This window comes from Scatophagus argus, chromosome 16 (genome assembly GCF_020382885.2).
Source record: "Scatophagus argus isolate fScaArg1 chromosome 16, fScaArg1.pri, whole genome shotgun sequence".
Lineage (NCBI taxonomy): Eukaryota > Metazoa > Chordata > Actinopteri > Scatophagidae > Scatophagus > Scatophagus argus.
Window position 1 is genome coordinate 13648154 of NC_058508.1, and position 25140 is coordinate 13673293.

The 25140-nt window shown below is 41.9% G+C and overlaps 1 protein-coding gene across 1 annotated transcript; it reads right to left on the bottom strand.

Moving 5' to 3' along the window:
- Positions 1 to 478: 478 nt before the first annotated feature.
- LOC124073596 (transcription factor Sox-9-A-like) lies at positions 479 to 4451 on the bottom strand. Its single transcript, XM_046415919.1, has 3 exons — positions 3693 to 4451; positions 3079 to 3326; positions 479 to 2735 (listed from the first exon to the last, which is right to left on the bottom strand). Exons 1-3 carry the CDS (start codon positions 4118 to 4120, stop codon positions 1972 to 1974), a joined length of 1440 nt encoding a protein of 479 aa, XP_046271875.1. The 5' UTR covers positions 4121 to 4451; the 3' UTR covers positions 479 to 1971.
- Between the last annotated feature and the right edge of the window lie 20689 nt (positions 4452 to 25140).

The window sequence follows — 25140 nt, forward strand, 5'->3', positions numbered from 1 at the left end:
TAATGAATAAACAATATTCAATGTCTAGTTTGTTTCTTTAAGCTGTCGTGTATACAGGCAGTGGGGGGAGGGGACATATGTCTTCTCAATAGGCCGTGGTAATAAAGGACCTGTGACCTCATGGTCTGAGAAGCCAGCAGCAAATCCAGTGTTCTCACTACCGCCACTTGAATGTAATCATTTTTTTCTAACAATAACTTTACCAAACTAACTTAACCAACTGAAGGCGACCAACACGCCGGCCCTGATAATGCTGAAATTAAATTTGCACGTTGTCACATTAAAACAATCTTGATTTTCAGTTGGACGAAAGCTGTTCCAAAGTGATTCAGACTCAGTAAATAAAATCTTAATTTATCAGATTTGTATCTTGTCTTAAAATCAACCTCACTGGTCTTAAATACTGTCAGAAACAGCAGAGCAACACGGATGACCCCGTATGAAATATGCTTATGATTAATGTCACAGGACAATCATGTATTTCTCAGTGTTTTGTTTTTATTGCAAACAATATAATACAAAAGATAAGCTTTTAAGACAATGCCATGTTTACCTACGGAAACTGCATTAAGAAGATGACAAAATGAGAACTAATGATACAGAATATAAAATGAGGAACACAACTTTTTTCAATAACAGAAAAGTATCTTGTTGATTCCAGCAATTTTTTTTTTGTTTTTTTTTGTTTACAAAAACAGGCACAGCTTCCATATCCATTAATTCATTTTTGTTAGCACGAAAAGAGAAAACTTCCAGTTTTTCTTTTTTTTATTTTTAGAAGAAGACTCATTTTGTAATTAGAAGTAATCTGTACATAACTAGATTATGAATAACAGAAACTTTTATACGGAAACATTTACAAATGATAAATAAACAATTTTGTACCACATATGACAGCAAACTCTTCCACTGAAAACTTTTCATCTCAGTTAGCTGCTGCTGAATTAAAAAAGATAATTGCAAATAGTTATTTTCAAATAAAATTAATGCCAAAGAATAAATTAAAAAAAAAGTTAGGAAAAAGGACGGGGCTGCAGTACGCAAGACTCAGACCTGCTGGCTGCAGAGGAGAGACAGGTCAAAGGTCGCTTCCTGTATCTCCTCAAGCAGGAAGTCAGAATTACGCCGTGGTTTTGACACTGCAATGCCAGTGGAAGGAGCCTCCCTACTGTGGCTCCAGAGGCACCAAAGGTATCAAGGCAGTACCCAGATAGAAGCAAGCGTTGCTCATTTACATCTACCAACACAGTAAGGCCCCTAGTAGAGTTACATGGCACCTGCTATAGCATTTCCAACACAATAATTTGAGCTAAAGCAAAAAAATAAAAAGTGGAATATTTGACTAATTCTCTGATGACACGGTCATACCATGGCCAAAAATCCATTTTGAACCTGCATTGCTCAGTTCTTGCATTTCATGGGAATTATAATAAAATATGTACAGTACAAAAATCCAAAGCAGAAATAGGCTATTACAAGATGGCAGTGTCAGTAAAAAGACGTTTCTTACTTCTGTACAAAAACAACAACAAAAAAAAAAAACATTAGTGAGAAGTAAGGCCACTGAGGGTGTTTTTACCCGGCATTCCTGCTCCTTTAGATGTGTTAAACCTTCAAATCATGACGATGAGGATGCTGATGACACTGATTACGGTGATGATGATGATGATGATGACAAGAGCAGAACACATACACAGTACATACTAAAATATTTATAACCTGTATATCCTCACAGAGGACTTAACTTTTTAAACATTATATCTAAAAAAATATAATCACAATTCCAACCAATACAAAAGGCACTGTTGTGAGCCAATCCAAAGATAAATTTTCAGTACTATAAAAAAGTCCTTGTTGCGTTTTTTCTGTTGACAATGAAGGGCATGTGGCATGGTGATACAAAGGCCCCCCTGGCAGAAAGAAGTCTATGCATGGGATGGGTGTCATACAGTCAGTGCTAAGTCTATCTCCTCATGGCCTGGACAGCTGTGTGTAAATGGGCTGCTGCTCCCAGTGCTGTGGACTGTGGGTCTGGGGCACTGAGGGCACCCCGGTGTTGTCAGCAATTGGGGTGTACATCGGCCTCTGGCTGGGGCTCATGTAGCTGAAGGTGGAGTACAGGCCAGAGCCTTGGCCAGCTGCATGGCTGTAGTAGGAGTTGGCACCACCTTGGTGGTCTGAATAGTCATACTGCGCTCTTGTGATGGAGGGGTAAGCAGAGGTGCTGTAGTGCTGCAGGTTGAAGGACCCGTAGGTGACGTGCTGTGGGGAGCCCTGCTGCTCACTGTAGTGGCTCGGGCTCAGCTGCTCTGTCTTGATCTGGGTGGTTCTCTGTTGACCCTGCTGGCCTTGCTCACCTCCTCCACCCAGGGTGGTTAGAGAATGTTGCTGCTGCTGCTGCTTGGACATCCAAGCGTGAGCCCCAACGTTGGCTGCTTGGCTGACTGAGGAGCTGTTGATGCCGTAACTGCCGGTGTAGCCAGCCTGGGCTGCTCCGGTCACCCCGGCGTGGCTGTGAGGTGGCAGGTACTGATCAAACTCATCGACATCAAAGCTCCCCATGTTGGAGATGACCTCGCTGCTCAGCTCGCCAATGTCCACAGCTCCAAAGTCGATGTTGAGCTGGCGACTGGTGCCCTCCTGCATGGGGCGGCCCTCGCGCTTCAGGTCAGTTTTGCTGGAGGGCAGGTCTGTCTTGGGGGTGGTTGGGGGTGTTGGTGGGCCCTGGGACTGACCTGATTAGAGAAAAGGCAGAGTTAGCCTCACAGTTAAAAATCCAAATCAAATTTACAAAATGATGCATCTAAATTTCCTGTATGAAGAACTTGTGATGAAGTATGTAAATGTTTTCAGGAGGTGGGGTTTATTGGCACTATACTGACAGGTGCGTTTGCATGATGGCTTGTAAAACAACTAATGGTTAATCATTAACATGTGTCTGCCCTAAAGGCCCTGAAGGCTTCTAAAGAGGTGATTTCTACAAACAACACCAAACTGATTCAAGTCTATAAAAATACCAGAGATGTTTCTTTCTTTATTTCTGTCTTTATTTCTATTTATTTATTTATCTTCTCTTACCTGAATGCTCTCCTGGAGAATGCACCTCGCCCAAACTCGACGCTGGAGAATCGGCCTGCTGCAGCGCCTTGAAGATCGCATTTGGAGAGATGTGGGTTTGCTCGCCGTCCTCGGGATCGTTTTGCCCGTTCTTGACAGATTTTCTCCGCCTTGGCTGATATTTGTAGTCGGGGTGGTCCTTCTTATGCTGCACCCTCAAACGCTCAGCTTCTTCCACAAACGGGCGCTTCTCTACTTCGTTGAGTAATCTGAAAATATCACAGATAATTGTACATTCACATTAAAATGCATTCGATTGCCAACAAGTAATTAATAATCCAAGATATGTGAACTTTATTTAATCATTGTGTTAATTCTTTTTGTGTCAATAATCGAGAAGCAGCTAAAAACTTTGCAAAAGTGTACTTATGCGCGTGCACGCGATCGTGGAAATGACAGAAAAACAGCAATAGAGTGAAATACAATTTAAAATGCATTAGTCAAATTCCCAGACTGACAAGCTCTACTTGAAACAGCAGGCAGGTGGTGCATTTCATCGAAGAAATGGTGCAATGCGCACAGCGGCGCGTAAAGAACGCCCTGCTAGAGGGACTGGAAATGCACAGCGAACCTACCTCCAAAGTTTGCCCAGGGTTTTGCTGAGTTCCGCGTTGTGCAGATGCGGGTATTGATCGGCCAGCTTCCTCCTCGCAGCTTGAGCCCACACCATGAATGCGTTCATGGGTCTTTTGACGTGAGGTTTATTTTTACTTGAGCCGTTGACCCGCACCGGCATTGGCACCAGCGTCCAGTCGTAGCCCTTCAGCACCTGAGACACAGCATCTCTGATACACACGGGGAACTTTTCCTCTTCGTTCTCTTTCTTGTAGTCTGCACCCAGGTGGAGGTGGTTGTCGGACGGCCGGGTGTTCTCAGTGTCCGACCCCGACCCGGACGGGCACGGCGAGCCTGCGGAGTCCTCAGACATGCTGGGGCTGGGAGCGTCAGAGTGACACTTCTCCTGTTCTTCTGTCATCTTTATGTAAGGGTCGAGGAGATTCATGCGAAAAAATTAAAGAACAGCTTCTCGCAGTAAAAAAAAGGAAAAAAAAGGAGAAAATCCTCTCTAAATCCAAGTGCTGTGCCCGGAGACTGCAGTGACAGCCTGTGAGGGCGCACAGCTTGACTTGCAAACTTGAATCCGTTTAAGAAAGAAAAGCCAAAAAAAAAAAAAAAAAAGTTTTTGACGCTCCTTCAACTTTCGCAAACAGGAAGGCAAATGGCAAGTGACCACTTTCTAATGCTTAAATATGAACCTGTGACTTTAGCGACAAGTGTGGCTGGTAGACCTGCTGTTGGAGGGTTGCTGAACAGTCTGCAGGCGCAGGAGGCGATGCCCGGATTTATGTTTGACGGCGAGGAAATGATTGGGGGAAACTTTTTGTAGGCGGAGACGTAATTTGACTCTGCTGCGAGGAACTCTTGCAGTTGACATCAGTGAAAACCCAACTCGAGTAGGAAAAACGTGCTTTTCCCCCCTCTTATAATCTATGATTTCATTTAAATGTAAAGCTAAACGTAACTTAAGATTTAAAAACTTAGACTTAAAGGTTAAATTCCACACCCACTGAGAAATAAATGATAAAAGGTGGGCTGTAATTATTAATCGTGACAAAATGATGCAATAATATGGACTGTACATTTTTAATAGCACAGTGATATCAAGGGACATAAAAGAATACTATTGGATGAATTTTCTTTGAATGCAAATTACAGTTTGTGTAATTAATATCGCAGTCTGTAGCCTTTAATCTCCATTAGGAGTGTTAGTATTAGAAACAAGTTAAAGCTCCTACAGCTTATTTGTTATAGACGTTTATTTAGATTTCACAAAAAGAACAGGATCGTTTAACATGTTGTCCCGTGACTGACAGATTTTTTATAATCTTTGTCATTTGTCGACATATCTCAGTTTTAATTCCCTTTCTTCACCGACTAAATTGATCTTTGTGCTCAGAGATGAGATATTTATTTGATTCACTGTTGGGACGATTTAGAATTAAATAGCAGGTCTCACTGGAAAAGTACATAAAATTTTTATATGATTTGATAGCTCTGATTTCGGTAGCTTAAACGCTAATGTTTATGCGTGTCTGAATAAATGCTTGGTTGCAGGCAGTCAAGTTGATACGGAGCCGCAGCCGTCATTCGTCTGTCAGCTGTGCACAGTGAACACATGGACCAATAGGGGGCGACAGCAGTCTAGGAAGTTGAGACGGAGCCTTGCATCTGTGCGGGGGCTGCAATGATTGAAACAAGGTAAGAGTGTGCTGCAAAACATAATTCAAAATACAAGCTCCCGTTTTGCGTTTATACTTTAGGCCTTCCTCTTTGTGGCAGACATTTTCTTGACCCGAACAAGCCGATAGGCCAGATTGCAAATTTAAAAAAAAAAAAAACAAACAAACAAAAAAAACGTATTAAAATATTTCTTATGGAAAAGAATCAACAAGGATTGTGTCTCTATCTCCCACTCCTGTTATAATGTCTTTTTGTGAGCAGGGTGTTTGATTTCTATTTTGATTCGTGACTGAATGATATCATCGGTGATGTGCAGCTTCGTATTTAAAAAAAAATCGCTTCATGTTAATATATACATGTATGCGAATAATAGTAACAACAACAACAACAACAAAATAATAGTAATACTATTTCCCTCGTTAAAGCTTGCGTGAATGCATGAGTACATTAAATATGATGTAATATCTAATAAATACAAACGTTTCCTCAGTGAAGTCGAACAATTTTAAAGATAATTCTGTAGAAAAACTGCAGCAAAACAAACGTGTTGCAACACTAGAATCCACATTGCTGGATTTGCTCCAGCACTTGTTTTCCGTGGACAAAGGAGACTTTGTTGAGGGAGTTCAGTCACGGCAATCCGTGGGTTCAATTTTAGATACCAAGTTATGAATAAACGTTTGCTATTTTTAACCACTACCTTGTGATTGTTTAATCAGTGCTAATATTATGATTGTATTGATTACCCAAATCTGCAATCACAAAGAAAATGAAGACGGAAAACAGTTTTCACATTTTAATTTTTCATAAATTTGGCTGCTGAAATGAGGTTAAATTAGATCGATATGAAAAAGAGATGATGAGATACAGACTATGATTTTGAAACCAGAAAACAGAAAAATTACACAAATATTCCAAATGACTGCATGAACATTTTTTTTTATATTTCATTTTTTATATTTTATTTTCATAAATCGCATTTTAGCCTATTGTACATCAGTGTGTTTGCTCAGTAATATTCTTTGTCAAAACATTGGTACCTTTCAGTCCTAAAATGAAACATTTTGCCATGAATATCTTCTTTCTGTAGTCGTTCAAGGTTTCCTGTTAAAGCCTTTCAGTCTGTCTTGACCCTGACATTTTCATTAGAAACAACCTAATATTCCTGTCAGACGTACCTGCTCTCTCTGCTCTTTCTGCCCCTCGTCTTATTGGCCGGCTGGAGGCTGTGGCAGACTGCCCTGTCGGCTCCCCTGAACTCAGCTAGATGACGTTCGACTTAAAATCGCTTTTCCTCCAAAGTTCGTGTTGGTGAGATACAGAGGGGATTGTAAAAACTGAATGGGCGTAGGCTAAGTAGTTTTTGTTTCAGCACCATTTAATAGGTATAATTTCTTCAAAGTAACCCAATTCCCTGCACTTGGACTGAAATCCTTGATCCATTTCCTCCACATAACACCTAACTTCTGAGATGCATACTGACATCAAGTGATATTCTTACAAGTTGCTGTCATTAAATGCACCTTGTGTTAGTACGAAACAACATGCAAATCTCATTAGAAGGCGAATATTCGATGCAAGTTTCGTTATGGGAGGTGTGATGAGAGCAATTGCTGAGCTTGTGAGATGACTGGTCTCAGTGTGCAGAGGGGGAAACACGGTGATGGCTAACACAGAGGCATCAGAGGTGCTGCCGGGCATGTTCACGCCCCCGCAGTGCCCTGCAGACTGACTTACGGTCGATGAGGAGGGACACAGATCCCCAGGGGCCAGGCTCACAGCTTACATGGAACACCCGCGTGCAGGCCGAGCAGGTCTTGGGAAACTTCTCAGCTTGACTTCGAGCCATGGCGTCAAAATTTTGAGGCAAACACTGAGGGTAAACTGCCAAATCATGTCTTCCACCTCTCCTTGCTCTCTCAGATTCCACTGCAAATGTTTGAGCGGTCTGCCCCTCTTTTTTAAAACCTACAGTGTCGTGTGTGTGGGTGTGTTAGAACAGCGTATGAGTTTTGCTTTGTTGTCATTGAAGTGTTTGTCAGAACAAGTGAATCAAAAGAGGATACACCGTATGTTATGTTTTTACTTTTATTTGCTAAAGGAAAGGCTGAATGAAGCATAAGTGTGCAAATGAATTTATAGAATTCCAACCAAATACAATAGTTAGTTAAAAATCTTCATATCATCATTATGACAAACATGATTAAACATTAATTAGGTTGTGTGGATACCTTCAAAAACACTGAGATCCATTAAACTTGATGCAACAGTAATAAGTCCATTAAAACTGTGCTTTAAATCATCTGCCTTCATGAAGACTTAGTAGACTTTTCTGAGTGACAAATAGTGCAGGAGAGGCAGAGGTGGCTTCAGCCACTCACAACTGACATAACACCTGTCTGAGACTTTCCGCAACTAGTGCCAACTGCCCTAGACATGGCAGAAGGCTCGCAAGAGGGAGAACTGTCGGCGAACCATCTGAACTTTCCTTCCGGATGCTTCCACTGTTGGTTCCACGTCAAAATTGGCACTTCGTTTGTTCATTCTTGAACATTTCAGTCCCGTTTGGTTGCAGAACTGTACCCTTGCCCACCGTTAGCCAAGGTCTCATGGGGAAGGATGGTTTGCCCCATGTGTTTGCCTTAGCAGATCAGAGCATTTGGCCACGGGCAACTGTTGACACATAGCATTTTGCAAAGGGTAAAGTTTAAACAGGACTTATCAAGGCCCTGACACCTTCAGAAGGATGGGCTTATTTTCCCTTCTCTGACTCTCTCACACCTTCCCGATATCCCACCCAGAACCTCAACAGCTCCCAGTAAGACTGAGGGGTGAAAGCATGCTGACACTTGCAAAACTGCAGAGCAGCTTTCTTGCAAATAATCTCAAGATACATGTTCAGATTGCATATTTCAAGATTAATTCAACACTTCTGGAAAACACTGATAGCCCTTCTATTCAGTACACATTTAAAATTTAAAATATCAGCATTTAAAACAAGAGCTATGCAACAGAACCTCAAAGTATTATTGTTAAATTACACTCTGCATGTACAAGCTGTCCATCACATAATTATTTATTGACCTGGCAGTTGCAATCTCCATCATTGGGTCAAATCAGACACCACATGAGATAACGCAGTTATGTCGCTAAGGAAACACAATCCAGCTGGGTAACAAATGCATTCTGGCCTTCACCCTTGTGACCAGCAGTGTGTGGTAATTGCTGTCGCGCGCTTTCTTGTATATCTTCTCCTTTCGCTGACCTCCTCTGGTGATAGTGCCAGTGTAATCTCAGCCTTATCTGCTCCTGGTTTTTAGTAAAGTGAAACACCTTGAGCACTCATTGATAGTGTATCTGCAGGGAAGGAAATGCAGGCTGATCTGAGAAAGCAATGGAACCAATAATCTTTGATAAACGTCATCAGCGTTGGATAGATGCCACCATTGAGCCATAGTTTTATATGATCATTACGCAAAAACTGCAATGAAACCATGACTCATAAATTTAAAATATCAGTATCAGTTTTGTCAAATGGAGATTCTTGTTTTGCTAAAACCTCAAGAAGCTGCTAGGATGAAATTCTTCTCCATTCAACCTTCCTGACAGCACACCTGAAAAGCACATCCAATATTGGACTCTGCTGAGTGACTACAAGGTAGCCTCCATGCCTTCAGGTGAAGTGACCTCTGAGTCATTTGAAATGACAAAGAAATGCTATAAAAGCAGCAGAGTGTGATCTCTGCAGGTCACCCTGCTGCATTTACAATAATAGACCTTGACCTGTAATTATGTCCGAATGACAATGGCTCGTTCTCAAGGTGCTGACAAGATGTTCTGACATTACATGGGCTTTTGCAGGGACTCGCATCCTCAAGATGTTGTGTCACTGACGATATTGAATCATGTCTTCTCTCAGATGAGAAATAAATATTAAATGATTGAATGAAATGATTTCAACCACATTTCTAATTCACTTGAGAAGTGACTAAAAATTAACTGAAACATCAGTCACTCTTCAAAACGAACCAATCTTCCTTTCTTTAGACACAACCAAATCAAAAAAACATAGGTATATGGTAAAAGTAATCAGATTTTTTTTTTTCAGTTACTACAAAAACTTCCAACTGATAGTTGTTCAAAACACATTACTAAAACCAGTGCACAGAGTTCATATTTAGCCTGTTTTGACCAGCATTGTGGCCTAAGTTGTGAAACTCTCCCCTGTCACAGATTCTCATGTAGTTTTGTCTGGAGGGTAGTGCTGACTCAGGCTGGCTGACAGTGTTAGCAGCTCCCTGGCACCGCTGCACATGAAAAGTCCCATCCGCAGCCCTGAGTGATGTCAGTGCGGCACCTCTGCCGGCACACAGAGACACCTTTCACAAAGAACCTGTATGCTCCCAGGTCTGGTCAACGTAATGGAATATTCAGCCCTCCTCCCCTCCTACTGTACCTGTTTCTGTGATCAGGTGAAAATGAGACTGTTGTTGTCACCTGTAGTGTCATAAACTAAAAATAAACTCTTATGTGTTTCCCAACTTCCCCTTCTCGTTTCTGTCACCTGCCTTTGTTTGCATCTTTTTATTTCTCCCTAAAGTTTACCCCTCAGTGTCGTATGTCGGCATGCTAGTTAAATTGAAAGGGTAGCAATTTTAATGTATACATTTAGACTTTTGAAAAAAACAAACATTGTGCTATTTCACAAATGCTTGGTGTCATGCTTTTTGTCACCACCCCCCCCTTCCTCCCCCATTCTCTTGTTTCATTATCCCTCCACCTTAACCTGGCCCTTTCAACAAGGCTCATTAGTTGGGATGGCCAAAGAAAAGGGCCATTCTTTCTACACAGTCATCGTGATACGAGAAATACTGAGTTAATGAAAGAGTGATGATATCTAATCACCTTCCAGAGGATAGCACCTGCATCAGAGCCAGCCTTACTCACAAATGGATGGCCTACAGATGTACTTCCTGTCAGCAGTGACCGTGGCAATACCTTTGATATCACTCGTTGCAGAAGAAACAGAAATATCATGTGTGGTCGAGCAGATTCAGTTCTTTTAGGTGTTTCCACTGGGGATTTCAGCATCAGACCGTGGCAATGGGATTAATACATTTAGAAAGGGCAGGGGTGAGATGAACAATGGCATACTTCAAGGGCTTTAAAACGGTGTCTTATTACAATGAGGAGAGCCGAGACTATTCTTGATAAATCCTATTTCAGGGCAAAGGAAAAATAGAAGGTCTGCATTTATAGACTTTACTTTTGACTGTACACAAAATTAAAATTCATTCCTTCATATGGGACAGTGGTCTCCTGGACTTAACAACTGGGATGGGGTGGAGTGGTGGTGGTGGGGATGTGTGGCAGCTGATCTACAAGCACTGAAAAAATTGGGTGTCCTTGTTAAATCTCTATGTGTTCCTGACATTTGTCACTTTTTCTGCTGATACGACACTATGTTTTGCTGTTGTGGTAGTCTGTAAGGTTACTGTAAAACAAGTGTGGACTTTTATAGCTGTTGATGCATATTGCTCAACCTTTTTTACAAGCTGAAGGAATTAGAAAACAGATCATATAGTCCTATTTCCCATGTTAACTGTTGCTTTCATTGTGTGGTTTCACCCAAAAGGGAACATAATTGTCATGTATGCCTGCTCTGCAATGGTTCAGACCACTGAGCAGAATGTATAGACGGGACATTAACAGAACCTTCAACAAGTTGTGTTGATGTGTGCATTGTCTCAGAAGTCTTCTATTAAATGTATATTGAAAAATTACGCAATCTATTTAGACATAATTTCAGATTCAGGTTCCTTTATTTGTCAGTTTCATGCACCACATGAAAACGAAATTGTGTTTCACACGTCCACCAGTCAGTAATTCAGTGCAAGACAAAGATTATAAAATAATGTAATTTATACTGCTTCAGCACACTTTATACAATTTTGTTGAGGGGGGCTCAGTTTCAGTGCAAATGTGTACATTATTTAATTCACTCTTTGGTACACGTGTGTGTAGTACACCATGTCTCAGTACTGAATATGAGCAATCAGTAAGATCACAGGCTTTAAGTTCCTTCAGAGGCTTTTCTCTAGAGATGGCTTTGTTTTACGTGTATTACTGAAAGGGGGAAGAAAACTGAATGCTTCTTAAACTTCATCAGGCTATATTTACTCTGAACAACCTTGACCGAGATTGGAAGCAAGAACTGACTACGGTTCTTGTGGTGTGTCAGCTACAATAGTGGACAAAACAGTAGAACCTCAATCGGGTTAAGTAATCAGGGAGATTTCAATTCAGTTCATCAGTGTTTTAACCTCATAACTTCAATAGAATTATTTTCAGTTTTCAAAATGTTCATGTTAAAAAAAAAATAAAACAGCAAGAGAATTTAGAGAAAACCCAGAGATTGCATAAAGTATAAACATTATATTTTTGAATCTGAGATGACCAGCCACAGCAGTAGCAGCTTTGTCTTCATTCTCTCCATCCTTACATGTTTTCGTTTCTTTATTTCCTCGCCCCGACCCCCTTTTCTGCCATCTAATGATCATTTTGCAGCGTGATCAGGGGGGCAGAAGTGTAGACAGGGAGAGAAGTGCAGGTGAAATATGCGCCAAGCATAACACAATACTCAGAGCTGTGTGTATGCGAGTGTCTCCCCTTTCTCCTTCCTCCACTTCTTCCTGCAGCTCCTTTCGGGTGCTCCTGTGTCCAGGCTGATTCAGACACAGCAGGGAAGCTCTATCTAATTGGAGTGGCCCAGCGGTGGTGGCCCCGAACCTCCAGGAGCCTGGCTTGTGCAGTCTAATGTTACGCTTGACGGAAATTGTCCGCCGCTATTTCCTGAGATCTAATATTTAGCAGCTTGGTTACCATTCTTGGTGGGAGTAAGAAAACAGTAACTGGTTTATTAGATTTGCTGCAGAGCTCAGGCTGTCCCGTCTGCAGTAGCTTGCTGCGTCCTGGCACTGGAGTGGTTATCTAGCCGGCATACTACCTGACTCAGTGTCGTGATAATTGGGGGGCAAAAGTGAACATTTTCCCTGACAGGGCCCAATATGGAGGGCTCTGGGAATGCACTACAGTGTCTCCCAGCAAAAACGTTGATCCAGACTTAATGTCTCAGCACAGTTAATGTTTTCAATCATTTGGCAACCTACTGTTCTGGATAAAAAAAATGCAGACATGAATGGAGAACAAAGGATAAACCACTAACTTTCCAGAGCTGTGAAATTCTGTCTCATAGTATCATAACCAGCTGTGTAGAGTTTTGATATGTGAGAAATCTAAAAACTCACAGATGCATTACTTTAAATGTGTTTCCTGGGTTGTATTTCATTTTCACCCACAAAAATGCATTTCCACTTTTGGTATGAAGGTGCTAAAAATAAACTCTGTACCATACTGACAACAAGGGAAACGGTCTCAGTCAGTTTAATTAGACTTTCAGTTTTGACATTGTCACAGACCAGTCTCTTTGTTTCCACTGGATTTGTCATTGTTTTCTGCCGAGGCAGACTTTGAGTAGTGACTCAGGTGTGTGGTTTCAACAGTCAGAGGCGAAAGCAGATGGCGGCTCTTACTTTGAGTCTGTAGGAAGTTCAGAGAGACGTATTGACACAAAGATGAGGTTTTGTCCCGTTCTCACAGCTTACCCTCCGTCTGGGCGACAAACAGCCACTGACTCACCGAACAGGTTATCAGGAAGCCGTGACCCTCTTATCGCACCGCCGTGCACACTCTGTAATTAAAAATCTAGAGTTACCCAGCACCTACACCTCAGTGCACTCCTGTGACCTGAAACTGTGGCTTCAGCACACTTTAGTTTGGTTGAAGTTGCTCACTGAGGCCTAACTCTTTAACAATGGGTGCCTATACAGAAGGATATGCAGATGGCAGACCCTGAGAAGGCGCACATGAAGTCCGATGGATAAACCCAGGATGGTGAGCACGTGGGGGAGTGGAAAGTTTTGTCAGTAAGCCCAATCCAAGTCTCTGGGGCCACCACTTAAAGTTGTGCGTGGAACAGGAAGGAAAAAGAACACCTCTGCTCTGTTTCTCACTAGCCTAAAGATCACAAGCTCAGGATGGGAGAAAGTGCGACACAAGGCCCATGCAGTCCCACCGGGGGCTAGAATTTACAGCTAAAGGTGAAGGCTAATGGCGAGGCAAAACAACAACATGGAAAAATGACAGAGAATATGAGCTGGAAGGTGTAGGAGAGATGCCTTTTTGTGTTACATTTCTTGAGCTGAAAGAAGATAATTTAAGTTTCATATCAGACCCAGAAGTAACCAGACTGAATCTGTGAAATAAAGGTTTAAGTCAGTTATTCTGTAGAGTGAGGACCACGCCTGATCTCTTTAATGCTGGTGCGCTGAGGTAGAAATCCTTGTTTTAGGTGTGACTAGAGAGAGTCTTTGTCCTTGGCAGTGACAGGACACACACAGACACCTCAACAGGCACCAGATGATTTTAATTGCTTCTGAAAACTGTTTCCTCATCACCAAACTCTCGCCTCCATGGGGTTCTGCATAAATTTCTCATTGACGCAAATGATAGTTAAAATTTAACATCAACAGCCTCAGTTATGAAGTTAATACCTACTATCTACTTTAATACTACCACATTGTTTTTAGGGAAAAAAAAATATCTGTAAGTGTAATTGACTTTATGAACTGGTACTTCAGTAGCACTTCAAAGTTGTGTAGATAAAACTGGCAACTAAATGGCCCCAATAATTGAATAAATTAGGCCCCCAGCTTTCTTCAATGCAGCATAAACAACATGAATCCACGCCTATGATGCTGTGATTAGATAAAGATTGTGTATTTGTTATGGCAACCACTTTATTTTCCTAATATGGTCTGCTTATGAATATTTATCAGCTGAAGGTTAATGTAATCCTTTTACAGTATTTGCCTGGCATCCTGTGGTGAAATCTGTATTCCATCAAGTCCTCTGTGGGGCATTACAGAAAATCCACTCTACTCTGCTAATGTGTTTTATAAAATCAGACCTCTATTACATTTAAAAATAACAGGCTCATATCCTTCTGGAGGACTCCACAGTGTTAATCGGCCAACGAGAGGCCATTCAGTTGGAGCTTGGTAGTTGGATTCCGGTTATTGCACTGCAGGCTCAGTGTGGCTGTAACAGATATGGTGGATCTTGGGGCCTTTCTCCAAACACTGAGGTTTGGCAGATCATCAGGGTGCCAGCGTGGGTGATGCCTGCTTTCACACATTGGGAGAGACTGCAAAAAAATGATCTCATCCCTCTATAGCCATCCCACATGACATCCAGTCTATTTCTCTGTTACTATCACCTAGGGAGTCATGGAATTGCTTGGCATTATTATACTGTAAATTGCTTAAATGTGCACACACATTTATGCAGAGCTTTTTCTCACATGAAGCTGCACAAGGGCTCTTTTAAGAGGCCAGTTAGCAATTCCACTTTTACTGTGAACAATTTCTCTTTTTCAGTAAAACATAAGGCTTTTTATCTTTCTGTGGAGTTTGTCATCTGTATGTGTGTTCATTGTAGAGATACTAGACATGTGGTGCCTTTCTTGAATGAATCAGAATACCTCAGCTCTTGTTTGGCTCAGGTTTAGGGTTTACGATATAACTGAAGTTGAAGTTTGAGGAGCGTTATGTATGAAACAGATTAAACTGGGCTTGACATATATCTATTAAAACATAAAAATAGTCTAAAAAGAGTAATATCAGTGTGCTGTATAGAAAAGTGTTTATGTAAGAACATTTTTATATGAGTACAAGAAGAGTTCTGTTCATAGATGGTTTTACTTTTAAATACACAGTCAGGGTCATCCTATCTATGCCCTGGTCCTTAAAATTATGAAACTCTATATTTGTCTGTACTGCTGACTTTCACAGAAGGGGCTGGATCTGCTTTAACCAAGAGAAATACGGACCAACTCCCTGTCTCACTCCCTGTCTGTGCCAACTTTCAGAGCCAAGAACTGGGGAGACAAAGCAGGGCACAGAAGAATGATGAGGTGCACGAGACAAAAGCAGACAACAGACAGATGAAGTTAACTTAACTGATCCCACCATAAAATCCAGATGATGATTAGCGAAGGCAGCTTGAAGCAGTCACATCAGCCAAAGGAAGCCTAATCATCATCATCATCATCATCATCATCATTGCTGGTCTCTTCATTTAACCTCCCTGTTGCGCTGGACTCAGTGCATCGGCCCCATTCCATTCCTGTTTGTTCACTCATCCTGCATCACTATACAAGTGATGTAGTGTCCTTCCCAAATCGAAGTCATAAAAAATGACCTTGCCTCCCATGCTCTGCACCACCTCTTTCCTGCTCTCACTCCACCCCCCACCGCCCTAAAGCTGTCAGCCTCAGCTGCTGTTCCCCTTAGGGAAAATCCAGCCCATGAAACCACACAGGCAGTTGCTCAGCGAGAAGGCTGCAGGCTGGACAGCCCTCGTGGTTTATCATGCTGTCTTAAGATTTCTATAACACTCAGCCCCTGATCGAAAATTTTACAGTTGTCTTGCCAATTATTGCTTATCCTTTGCAAAATGTGATGGATTGCATATGAAGGAATACAAAAGTCAAAAACCAGCAACAGATGTGTGTGTGTGTGTGTGTGTGTGTGTGTGTGTGTGCAGGCTGCCTGGCTGAGATGAGTCGGTGAAGTTACTACTGAGCTTGTAGTGTGAGACCTGGAGAGAGGCCTTTGAGACTTTGATATAAACAGTCTTACTGCCATCAAAACATGCATGTAAAATCTGACAGAAATGTATTAGTAAGCTGATGAAGCATTTGGTGCCTATGGAAGGTAACCTGACATCTTCACTATCACCACTAAAGCACTAAGCACACAAAAGAAAGATATGTCTAGTAAAGAGAAATAATTAGAAGTAACCAATCTCCTCATCTGATGGTCATGTTTGCTTACATTGATCATATGGAGGCATCACTATTAAATTGAGTTGACTGTTTCATAATGAGCTAAAAAGTTTCTAGTATACCTTTAAGGAGAGGAAATGCTCACCATTGTTAATTAGGCTCAATTACACTTCCCTACAGCCAATCAGATTCACTTAAAGCCAACAGAGAACAGGCCTCAGTAGCTAATTTCTTCATCTAACCCACTGGCGGCCCCTCCACCAACCTCCCGTCCCTTGCTTCAGTAAGCACTTAGATTCAATTTGTCAGCCGCTCTCATTAAACATGCAGAATAGAGAGGCCCTCCACTCTGCATCTCAGTGGCACAGCTAACCAGGTCAGAGTTCATCTGAGGACGGCTTTCCTTGCTTGTTTGCAGACGGTATGGAGCAGAGTAGAAAACAGAAAGAATATGCTGCTCTGCCAGGTCTGAGAGTTTGAAAACTACTTGTGTGAATGCTGACCTGAAAGAAAATACATGCTACACACATTTTCCAAGATCTGTAGGCAACACCCCCCCCCCAAACCAAAAATTTAAAAAATAATGATGTTTTATTTCTCCACTCAGACTTTAATTAGGTTTAACATCATCAGCCTTGGATTTAGCTATATAGACCGTCTACTTAGGTACCGTTGTTAAATTTGACATTTAAACACAAGTATCCTTGAAATCATTTCAGTGGGAACAGATTTGTCTGACGTTTCCCGGTCATTAGAATGCTCACTTTTATTTATTTCATCTTTGTTCTTGCAGTGATGTCTTCCTCTTCTTTTTCAACTTATCCACAGTAGCTAATTATATTTTATTATTACCACAAATTCCAAGTATTGACCTTAACTTGCATGCTTGAATCCTTAAAAGCACAAAGAAAGGCCACTGCATAAGGACTTGTGTATGGATGTGGTCACAGCAGCCACTTGTGAAGTTAATATGTCCTGTAAAAACACTGAAAGGGATATTTATTACATCTTTCTGCATTAGAGAACTTTATTTTATGAGGATTTTATGCTTCCTTGGGGTGACTATAACCTTTAGCTTTATTTTTAGGGTAGTTTTTATTTGTATTTGCACAGCTTTTACCACCAACTATCCCCTCTCTTCCCTCAAACATCGTATCATTATGTAAATAACTGCTATCTCAATTTGAATTATTGAGCTGTATTTTTGTGAAATCAACGTGTAGTGGCAGACAAAGAGACACTCCTGCTTTGCAACTTTTACACCACTTTCTCAGCTAATTTTCAGCCTCGCAGGCATCCTCTTGCAGAGAGTTTTGAGCTGTAATGCATGTGCTTGGCAGTCATCTCTCCGTTTGCATCCAGATGTTGCTTGGCTGATGCACAGCACACTTGTCAAATGAAACCTAGTGACGTTTCAGTGGCAATTATTCCCTTTGTGTTCAAGTGCAACTACACATATGCGAATGTGCACAGATGCACATACACTCAGGAAGAGATCTGCCAACAAATCTGCATTTGCCAGGAAGTAATTGTTTCCATGTAGCTCCATAAGATGCAAAACTCAGCAGCTTTTCTTTGCTAAACAGTTTTTCTATTCAAATACACTATGAATGCATAGGTTGTACTGTATGTGACTTGTAGGAATGATGTTGTTTGATTAGTAATTAATCAAATCCAATTCTATTTGCTCGCCACTGAATATTTTGTATTCACATATAATATTTTTATGAACATTCTCCCTGTAGAGACTGCACCTGGCTCTCTGTGAAATGATTGCCTTAAAGTAATGTCCTGTAGATGTCTTCATGGTCGCTTTTTCATCTTGCCAATAGCTTTCTATTCTGGCATTTTTTAATGTGAAGGAAAGATGTCAGCAGCTGCCAAGATTTTCATCTTACTTTTCTTGGTCCAACCAGTTGGAGAGGAGCTGGAGTGAGTCGTAGAGGAAAAGGGTGGAGTGAGAACACAGAATAGAAGGGGTGGTGTGATGATCGGGAGGGGCAGTTTGGTCTGACATCCAACTCCTCAACACACTTACTCAGGCTGCTGATGTTTTCCTCGTGGCGGCCTGGAAGCTGGTCATAAAAATTTCCAGCCACTCTCTGTTTGCTTCATTAGAGGGACATTATGCACAGTGCGCACTCAACTCAAGGGACTACATAACTGGTACATGGTAAAATATTTTGTCTCTGATATACTTGAGTCACTCCTTTTGTACACCAAGAATCTACTTGCAACATCTGTGTTCTGACCTCTGATCTTCAACAAATAAATTGCCTAATATCATAGCAATCACATTAAAAACATTCATCATGACATCTTTATGTACGAAGTGTCCCTTCGTCTCGACACAGAGGACACATGGAGAGTAAGAATGAGCCCAGTGGTGGTTTTACGGCTCCTGCTTTTATAAGACAAGGGTGGGATGGTGGAGCTGAGGGGGAGTCAGTGAGCTTTAACAGCCACTTGGGGTTTGATGGCTGCTGAGGAGCTACTTGAGGATTTGTGTCATTTTACAGCTGGGGTTATAGAGGTGAACAGCTAAGTTACATACAGGACCTCAGCTGTGTTTCAGGCTGGATGTATTGCCCAGATAGATGATGCCTTCCTCCTGCTATACAGAGCAGAGCGGGAGTTGGGCTGTGGATGTAGTCCGCATGTGAAAACCTAAATAAACCTACTGTGGGTTTCAGGAAGGGAAATACAAACACCTGTCACCTGGGTGTCAAACACCAGCGACCAATTAGACACTTGTGGAAATAAGGAAATGGAAATTTTACAGCTTCATATCAAAGAAAGGCCTCAAAGGCCTGATGATAGACGCCTTGAGCACCCAATGAAACGCAACATTCTCACTTAGCACTTGCATTTCTACGTAGTAAATCTGTTTGTTTGTTCTGAGTACACATCCCAAACCGAAGGACCAAGCATTCCTACACTGTCTCTCTATATGGAAGAGGAGCTGCTTAAACACACTCATCAACCTTCTGAAAGTAATAGATGCTGGTTGAAAAATGAACAGTTTATCATCTGTCTTTCACAAAAAGTCAAATGTATTTTTTTTTTTCATCTGGGCTTAGAGTATGTCTTTCTTGAGTTGTGTTAATGTGCATCTATTAGGACTGTCCAACAGATAAATTATCACCAGTCTCAGTGAGTCTCAGAGAACTTGTCCCAGCTGTAAACCACCAGGAGCTTAGTGCCTAGTTAGAGGTCAGAGGTTAATGTGGTGCCAGAGGCAATACAAGACACTGTCCTAAATATAACCCTTTATATGTAGACAGGACTGTCATTTGACCCCAGGGACTCTGGAATAGACATTTAAAAGGTGATTTGTCTCAGGTGGTTGTGACAGAGGACACTGGTGGTCATTTTGTAAAGTCAGTGAGAACTGTTATTTCCTTCAGATCTTACAATTCAGTCAGGAGAGACTTCATTCTGAGCTAACAAATAATGTATTGGCACATGCAAGAGGAGAAATGGGAGAGTCTTTAGCCCTGTCTTCATGTTGTCATATTCATGTTCAAGGGGTTGATGAAGCCATGAGTACTATAGAAAAACCCCAATCAAGTCTATACACTATTGGTGATCAAATCAGAATCAGAATTCCTTTATTAATCCCTGGAGGGAAATTCTTGAACCCACTTGCATGGACTTCGCAGTGAAATGACAGCCAATGGCAGCAGAGACAAGAACAGATCTAAAATTTGACAGCAACGACATGATTGGATGGATGGAAATTATTGCAAAATCTGGTTGGTTTAACTGAAAGGCTAAACGCTCATAGTCAGCTGATTAAAAACAAGAGGGAAGAGAATTGGGAATGAGGTATAAAGATTGTCCTCCCAATTGAACATGAATACTTAAGACAAATATTTAAAAATTCTTCCAGTTTTGAGGATGACTAATGTTCCCAGTTAGAACAGAGAAATAAAGAAATAAAGAAGCATCTGTTGGTAATTATTGCCCCTGTAGCTCACAGGCCAGCAGTAGCTTTGTGAGTAACAACACTTCTCTCACTGGCTCTCAAGAAAAGCTGGTCTACAGCAGAGAAAATTATCAGTGGCCATGTCCCGTGAGTTCAGCAGCTCTACATGTAGACGACCTTAACTGCTGTGAAACGCTGGCCTGATCAGGCCTTCCTGTTTCCCTCTGTGCGAACATGCATGGCTCAGTGCAAAGCAAGCAGAGAGATGCGACGTGTTGGGATTGCTTCAGGTCCCGCAGTCAGCCAACTGTGTTGAGACAGATTACGCTTTTGCTTTGCCCTGACATCTCTGGCCGTCTGCATTTTGCCAAGGAGCCTTCAGAGACCAGGAGGGAAAGGAACTGCCCGGTGAGCCTGTCTCGTCTCAGCATCCACCAGCTCAGGCCCGCTTTCCGGCCAGGGCTCTTAATTGTGTCTCTGGGTGAAGTGGTAGCAGCCCAGCAGTAGGGAAGGTGCACGTGTGTGTGATGTGAATAAGACCACACACAATCACATGCAGTCACACATATGCACACTCACAAATACTGTAATCCCGTGGTCTGAATAAATGACCATCACAGTTGTAATTAGCCCTGACCATTTTGGGATATTTGCAAGCCACGGTTAGTCCCTGATACACAACAGGGCCTAGCAGAAGGAAGAACCATAGGATTTGTCTAAAGTCTGCATTGGTTTAACTGAAACCAGGAGCAGATACCTTTATGAAATGATTCAACTCAGTTTAGAAGTTTAGAAGTGAGTAATTTTTAATTTTGGTTTCTAGCATCAATTTGACTCATATGCAGGATATGACCAAGATTTACATCATGCACACAACCTCTATACAGTACCGGTGTTATTTAGTAGAGTGTACTTACAGAATACTTATAGGTCTCCATATGTATCATTTTTATCCTTTCCATGATATTTCGAGAACACTTCAGTTGAACAGCAGCGTCTCATATTTAGGATGGTGCGTATATAAGCAGAGCCAGAAATAGATTCACAGCACGTCTCCTCCTCCTCCTTGTCTTCGTCAGAAGACTATCCCATAACAGTGATGTCACCGAGTCTTCCTCACACCTAGCCGAAAGGATTCAGCGCCTGGCTCATGCCGACCACAGTCTGGCCAGCTTCCTGTCTGACCATTGTGGGCAAACACAGAGAGACGGGCAGCAAACACGGGTGCATCCACCTATTAGCACAGCCAGGTCATAGGGGCCAAAGGAAGCAGGGGAAAGTGCTCACCTCCAGACGAAGAGATTTGCCTCTTATAGGGCCACAGTCAAATTGTATTTCACATCAAAGTGGAAAACCTAAAGTAAATGTTAACAGAAACAGAGTAGCCTGAAAATGATGTCTTAAGTTTTGTCTTTTTTTTCCAGCTTTGACTCTCACTACTTTGTATAATATGTCTTTTACAGAACCATTTGTCCATGAAATAAAGTTGTAATGAATGAAGATACTAGCAGTGGACTCTGCAAAGTGTACTCAGACTGGTCACTGCTCGAGGGTTTTATATTATTTGGCTCAAACTGGACATTTTTCAGTCTGTCTCCAGTTGTCACATTCCTTAATTGGGGAAGTCCGACCACCTACATAAATTTATCTTATGCGTGTGCATGCAGCCGGCCTACCACCGTGTTTATTTAGTGGTAATTGGTGGACAGGTGGGATGGAGGCCTGTTGTTTTGCTTAACCTTCTCTGTGGTAATTCAGATCCCAGCTAACCAGACCTCGCTTAACCCCCTGACTTTAGCCCCAATCAACACATGGATATTAGGGACCATGTAACCTCTGCCTTTGTGTATCTGAGAACTGGTTTGTGGTAAAAACCTGTCAAAATATCTCACTCTCATTTCTGTTCAGCGACAGCAACACGACCTCTACAGTAATTTCCAGAAATCTGTCCAAATTGCTTAAGTCTTAAATTATCTATAATTGGGCCCTGCGTTAGGTTACTGGGGGTAGCATACAATCATGTGGTGGGAAGCAGAAAAGGCTCTAGTCATTTCCAGCTGGTTAATGATGGCCAAACGGGTGCTTACCAACATCACACCAATTGCCAAAGGTTACCAGGGATGAATATTAGCTGCATGTGAGGTTTATTTTACTAAATGGCATCGGCACTTACGTGGGACAAGCCACTCTCAATTACTATGAATAATTTCACTTGTGGTACAATGTCGACTTGTCTGACTTGTTCATTTCTTCTGTACGACAGCTTTCCGCTTCATCTCACCTTTGTGAATGAAACATAGAATTTTGTTATATTGAGGATCCAGTTTGATATCTGCTTTGCAATGGAAGATTCACTGAATTGGATGTTCTCTATTTTGTCCTAAGTGAACCCCCATGGCTACCAGTCAGCCTATGTCAGTATTATCTTTTTAGTACCTGACTCACCTGTAACCTGAACTTTCCAAATAGCAATGATAACAGGCTTCTCTGCATGGGGTCACACTGCATTAGGGGTCAGGGTGAGACAGACTCTCTCTTTGTGCTTTGCCAATGAAGTTTAGGACCAGGGCTAATCAGGGGGGGCGAAAGCGTACACCACTTCAAATCAGCTCCAGCCAGGCCAGCTGAATTTATCTCAAACTTATTAACTTTGCTCAGAGCTCAAATTGAAACCAGCTCGGGTGCTCACGCTCCAGAGGTGCTGAATGTGAGAAGTGACAGAATGATTTACAGAGGGAGCCATGCCGCAGATGCTGCAGAGTGAAGGCTGGTTCGGTGGGGGTGGGCATGGGGGGGTGAAGTGAAGCGTTTTCATGAGACAGGAAACTCTGCAAAGTTCCAGAGTGATTGCTCTGTTTGTGCCAAAGTGACAGAAAACCTACAGGACAGAGCACTCATGATGAGATCGTCACTTTTTCTCTATGAGTGTTGGTGACAACATCAGCACATTTGAAGCTGAGTAGCCTTGTGGATAGGGAGAGAGAGTTCCCTGTTGATGATCAAGATACTGAAGCTGGACCTGCTCTGTCTTGCCTTTTTCCATTCTGCAAATAGCAGAATTGTTTTCTTTCTGAACTTACCTGATTGTTTGTCCAGAACAGTATACAGAACAGTATATTCACTTGACTTAACTCTATTCTGTGGGCTCAAATTCTGACAAATGATCACACAGAATAATTCGAGGTTACCTTGTCAATCATTTTCTCATCCCTCACATAAATTTCAAGGACACATTTTCCATGAACCAAAATATTATTGTTTATTTTTCCTTTTGCCTTGATAAAGAATGAAATGTGTTTGTGTGTTTCTCAAGATGCCCTCGCAAGGGGAAGCCTACTGAATCAATAAACTTTCACTGGTCTGCAATACTTTTTTTTATTGTTCCTGACCCAGTCTTCACAAGAGAGTCTCACAACATATAAATCCTCTGTAGTTCTCTTGCAGTATCTTCTTATTTTTTGAATTGTGTCCATCCTTAGGATGATGCTGTAGATGGCCTTCAGGAAAATGTTTACAAATCCTGTTTACATAGGCTTATACCAGTAGTAGTCAGATGCTGTGTGTGTGTGTGTGGATGGGTTTGGTGGGAGTAGGCCTGCGTGCATGCTCATCCCTCCCCTCTTCCTGGGCTTTGTTAGGCCAGGTGTGCCTATTCTCAGTGCTGTGCCCGGGGAGCCGTGAGAACGCAGTCGCAGGCCCTTCTCTCCCTCCTCTATCTGATTTATTTCAACCTCTATGGCATTTTAGCAAACAAAAGTACCGCTCAATATTGATCTGGATCTCTCCCATTTCCCCACTCTGCTCCCTTTGTTTTGCTCAGGTCTAGGGTGGCTGCTTTAAATCAGGCCCTCTTGACGTTTGCTTAATGTCTAATTAGCCATGGGTGGGCATGGCCTTTGATTATAGGAAGTGCCTGGAGGTGGGGCTGCAAAGACGACTGAATTTTGACAAAACACCCCAGACTGATCAATCATTGCCTGACACATTGTTTTGTCCTTAATTTTAGAGTGCTTGGTCACTTTATTCGCAGCTCCAATGATGTGATTTCCTATTACTAACCCATGTGCCACTTTTCCTGAGCCATGATGCATGTCTCTGTCTCCACTTACATCGACTCCAGGGTGTACTGCCACAAACTCATCAATTGTGAGTGCACTGACAGTGAAACCTCATTGTTAGTGTTGCGATTGTTTTTAATTGATCCAACTTTAACAAATACAGCCCCCCAATAGTGAGTCCCATCGCCTGATCTATGTGTCTGCAAATTAAAGTAGATACATGCCTAAAACTCCAGGTTTTATGGTATTAAAAACAATATCATCCCGAATTTTGTATTGCTAAGACATTTTGGACACAAAGCATCAAAAATAAGGCTTTCTCATTCCAGCTCTACCAGCCTTCAGGACTTCCCCCACCATCCCAAACACTGGCCAGATGGCCGGAAAGTTGACTTTATTTAAATCTAGTAATTCCGGCTCTTTTCCTACTCCCCCTTCACAACGGTCTTCTCCCACCCCACCACCAATCCTCCGCCTCTCTATCTTCTCTCTGAAAATCACGACAGTGGTGTGCCAGCAGCTAACAGCCTCGGCTTAGTGTGGACATGTGAGAATGACACAGTGATGACATGCTTCCGCAGAAGGGATTAGAGACTCCGATGTTCACAGAGAGAGAACTGAAAGAAGAGAAATGTTGGAAACAACAATTAATTTACTTGGAACAGACTAATGAAGATAGATGTGTTTTTAATGATGAACATTCTGTTTTCTAAAAATGATGATTACGTTTTTCCAGTGTGAAGACGTAATCAGCATCTTAGAAACTGAGCAAAACATGTGAAACAGAGACAAAATTTGTATTTATTATAGTGTACACATAGCAACTCTTTTAAGTTACTTTGGCTGCTGTGCTGCTGTGTCTGTTGCACGTGATTACTGCACCTGCCTCT

What these genes read in the sequence shown, in the direction of transcription:
- LOC124073596 (XM_046415919.1), bottom strand. Translation starts at nt 4,120, where the DNA reads ATGAATCTCCTCGACCCTTACATAAAGATGACAGAAGAACAGGAGAAG. An exon ending in ACCCTGGGCAAACTTTGGAG is followed by an intron (nt 3,327 to 3,692) that starts GTAGGTTCGCTG and finishes TGATATTTTCAG; the next exon opens with ATTACTCAACGAAGTAGAGA. An exon ending in TTCTCCAGGAGAGCATTCAG is followed by an intron (nt 2,736 to 3,078) that starts GTAAGAGAAGAT and finishes TTCTCTAATCAG; the next exon opens with GTCAGTCCCAGGGCCCACCA.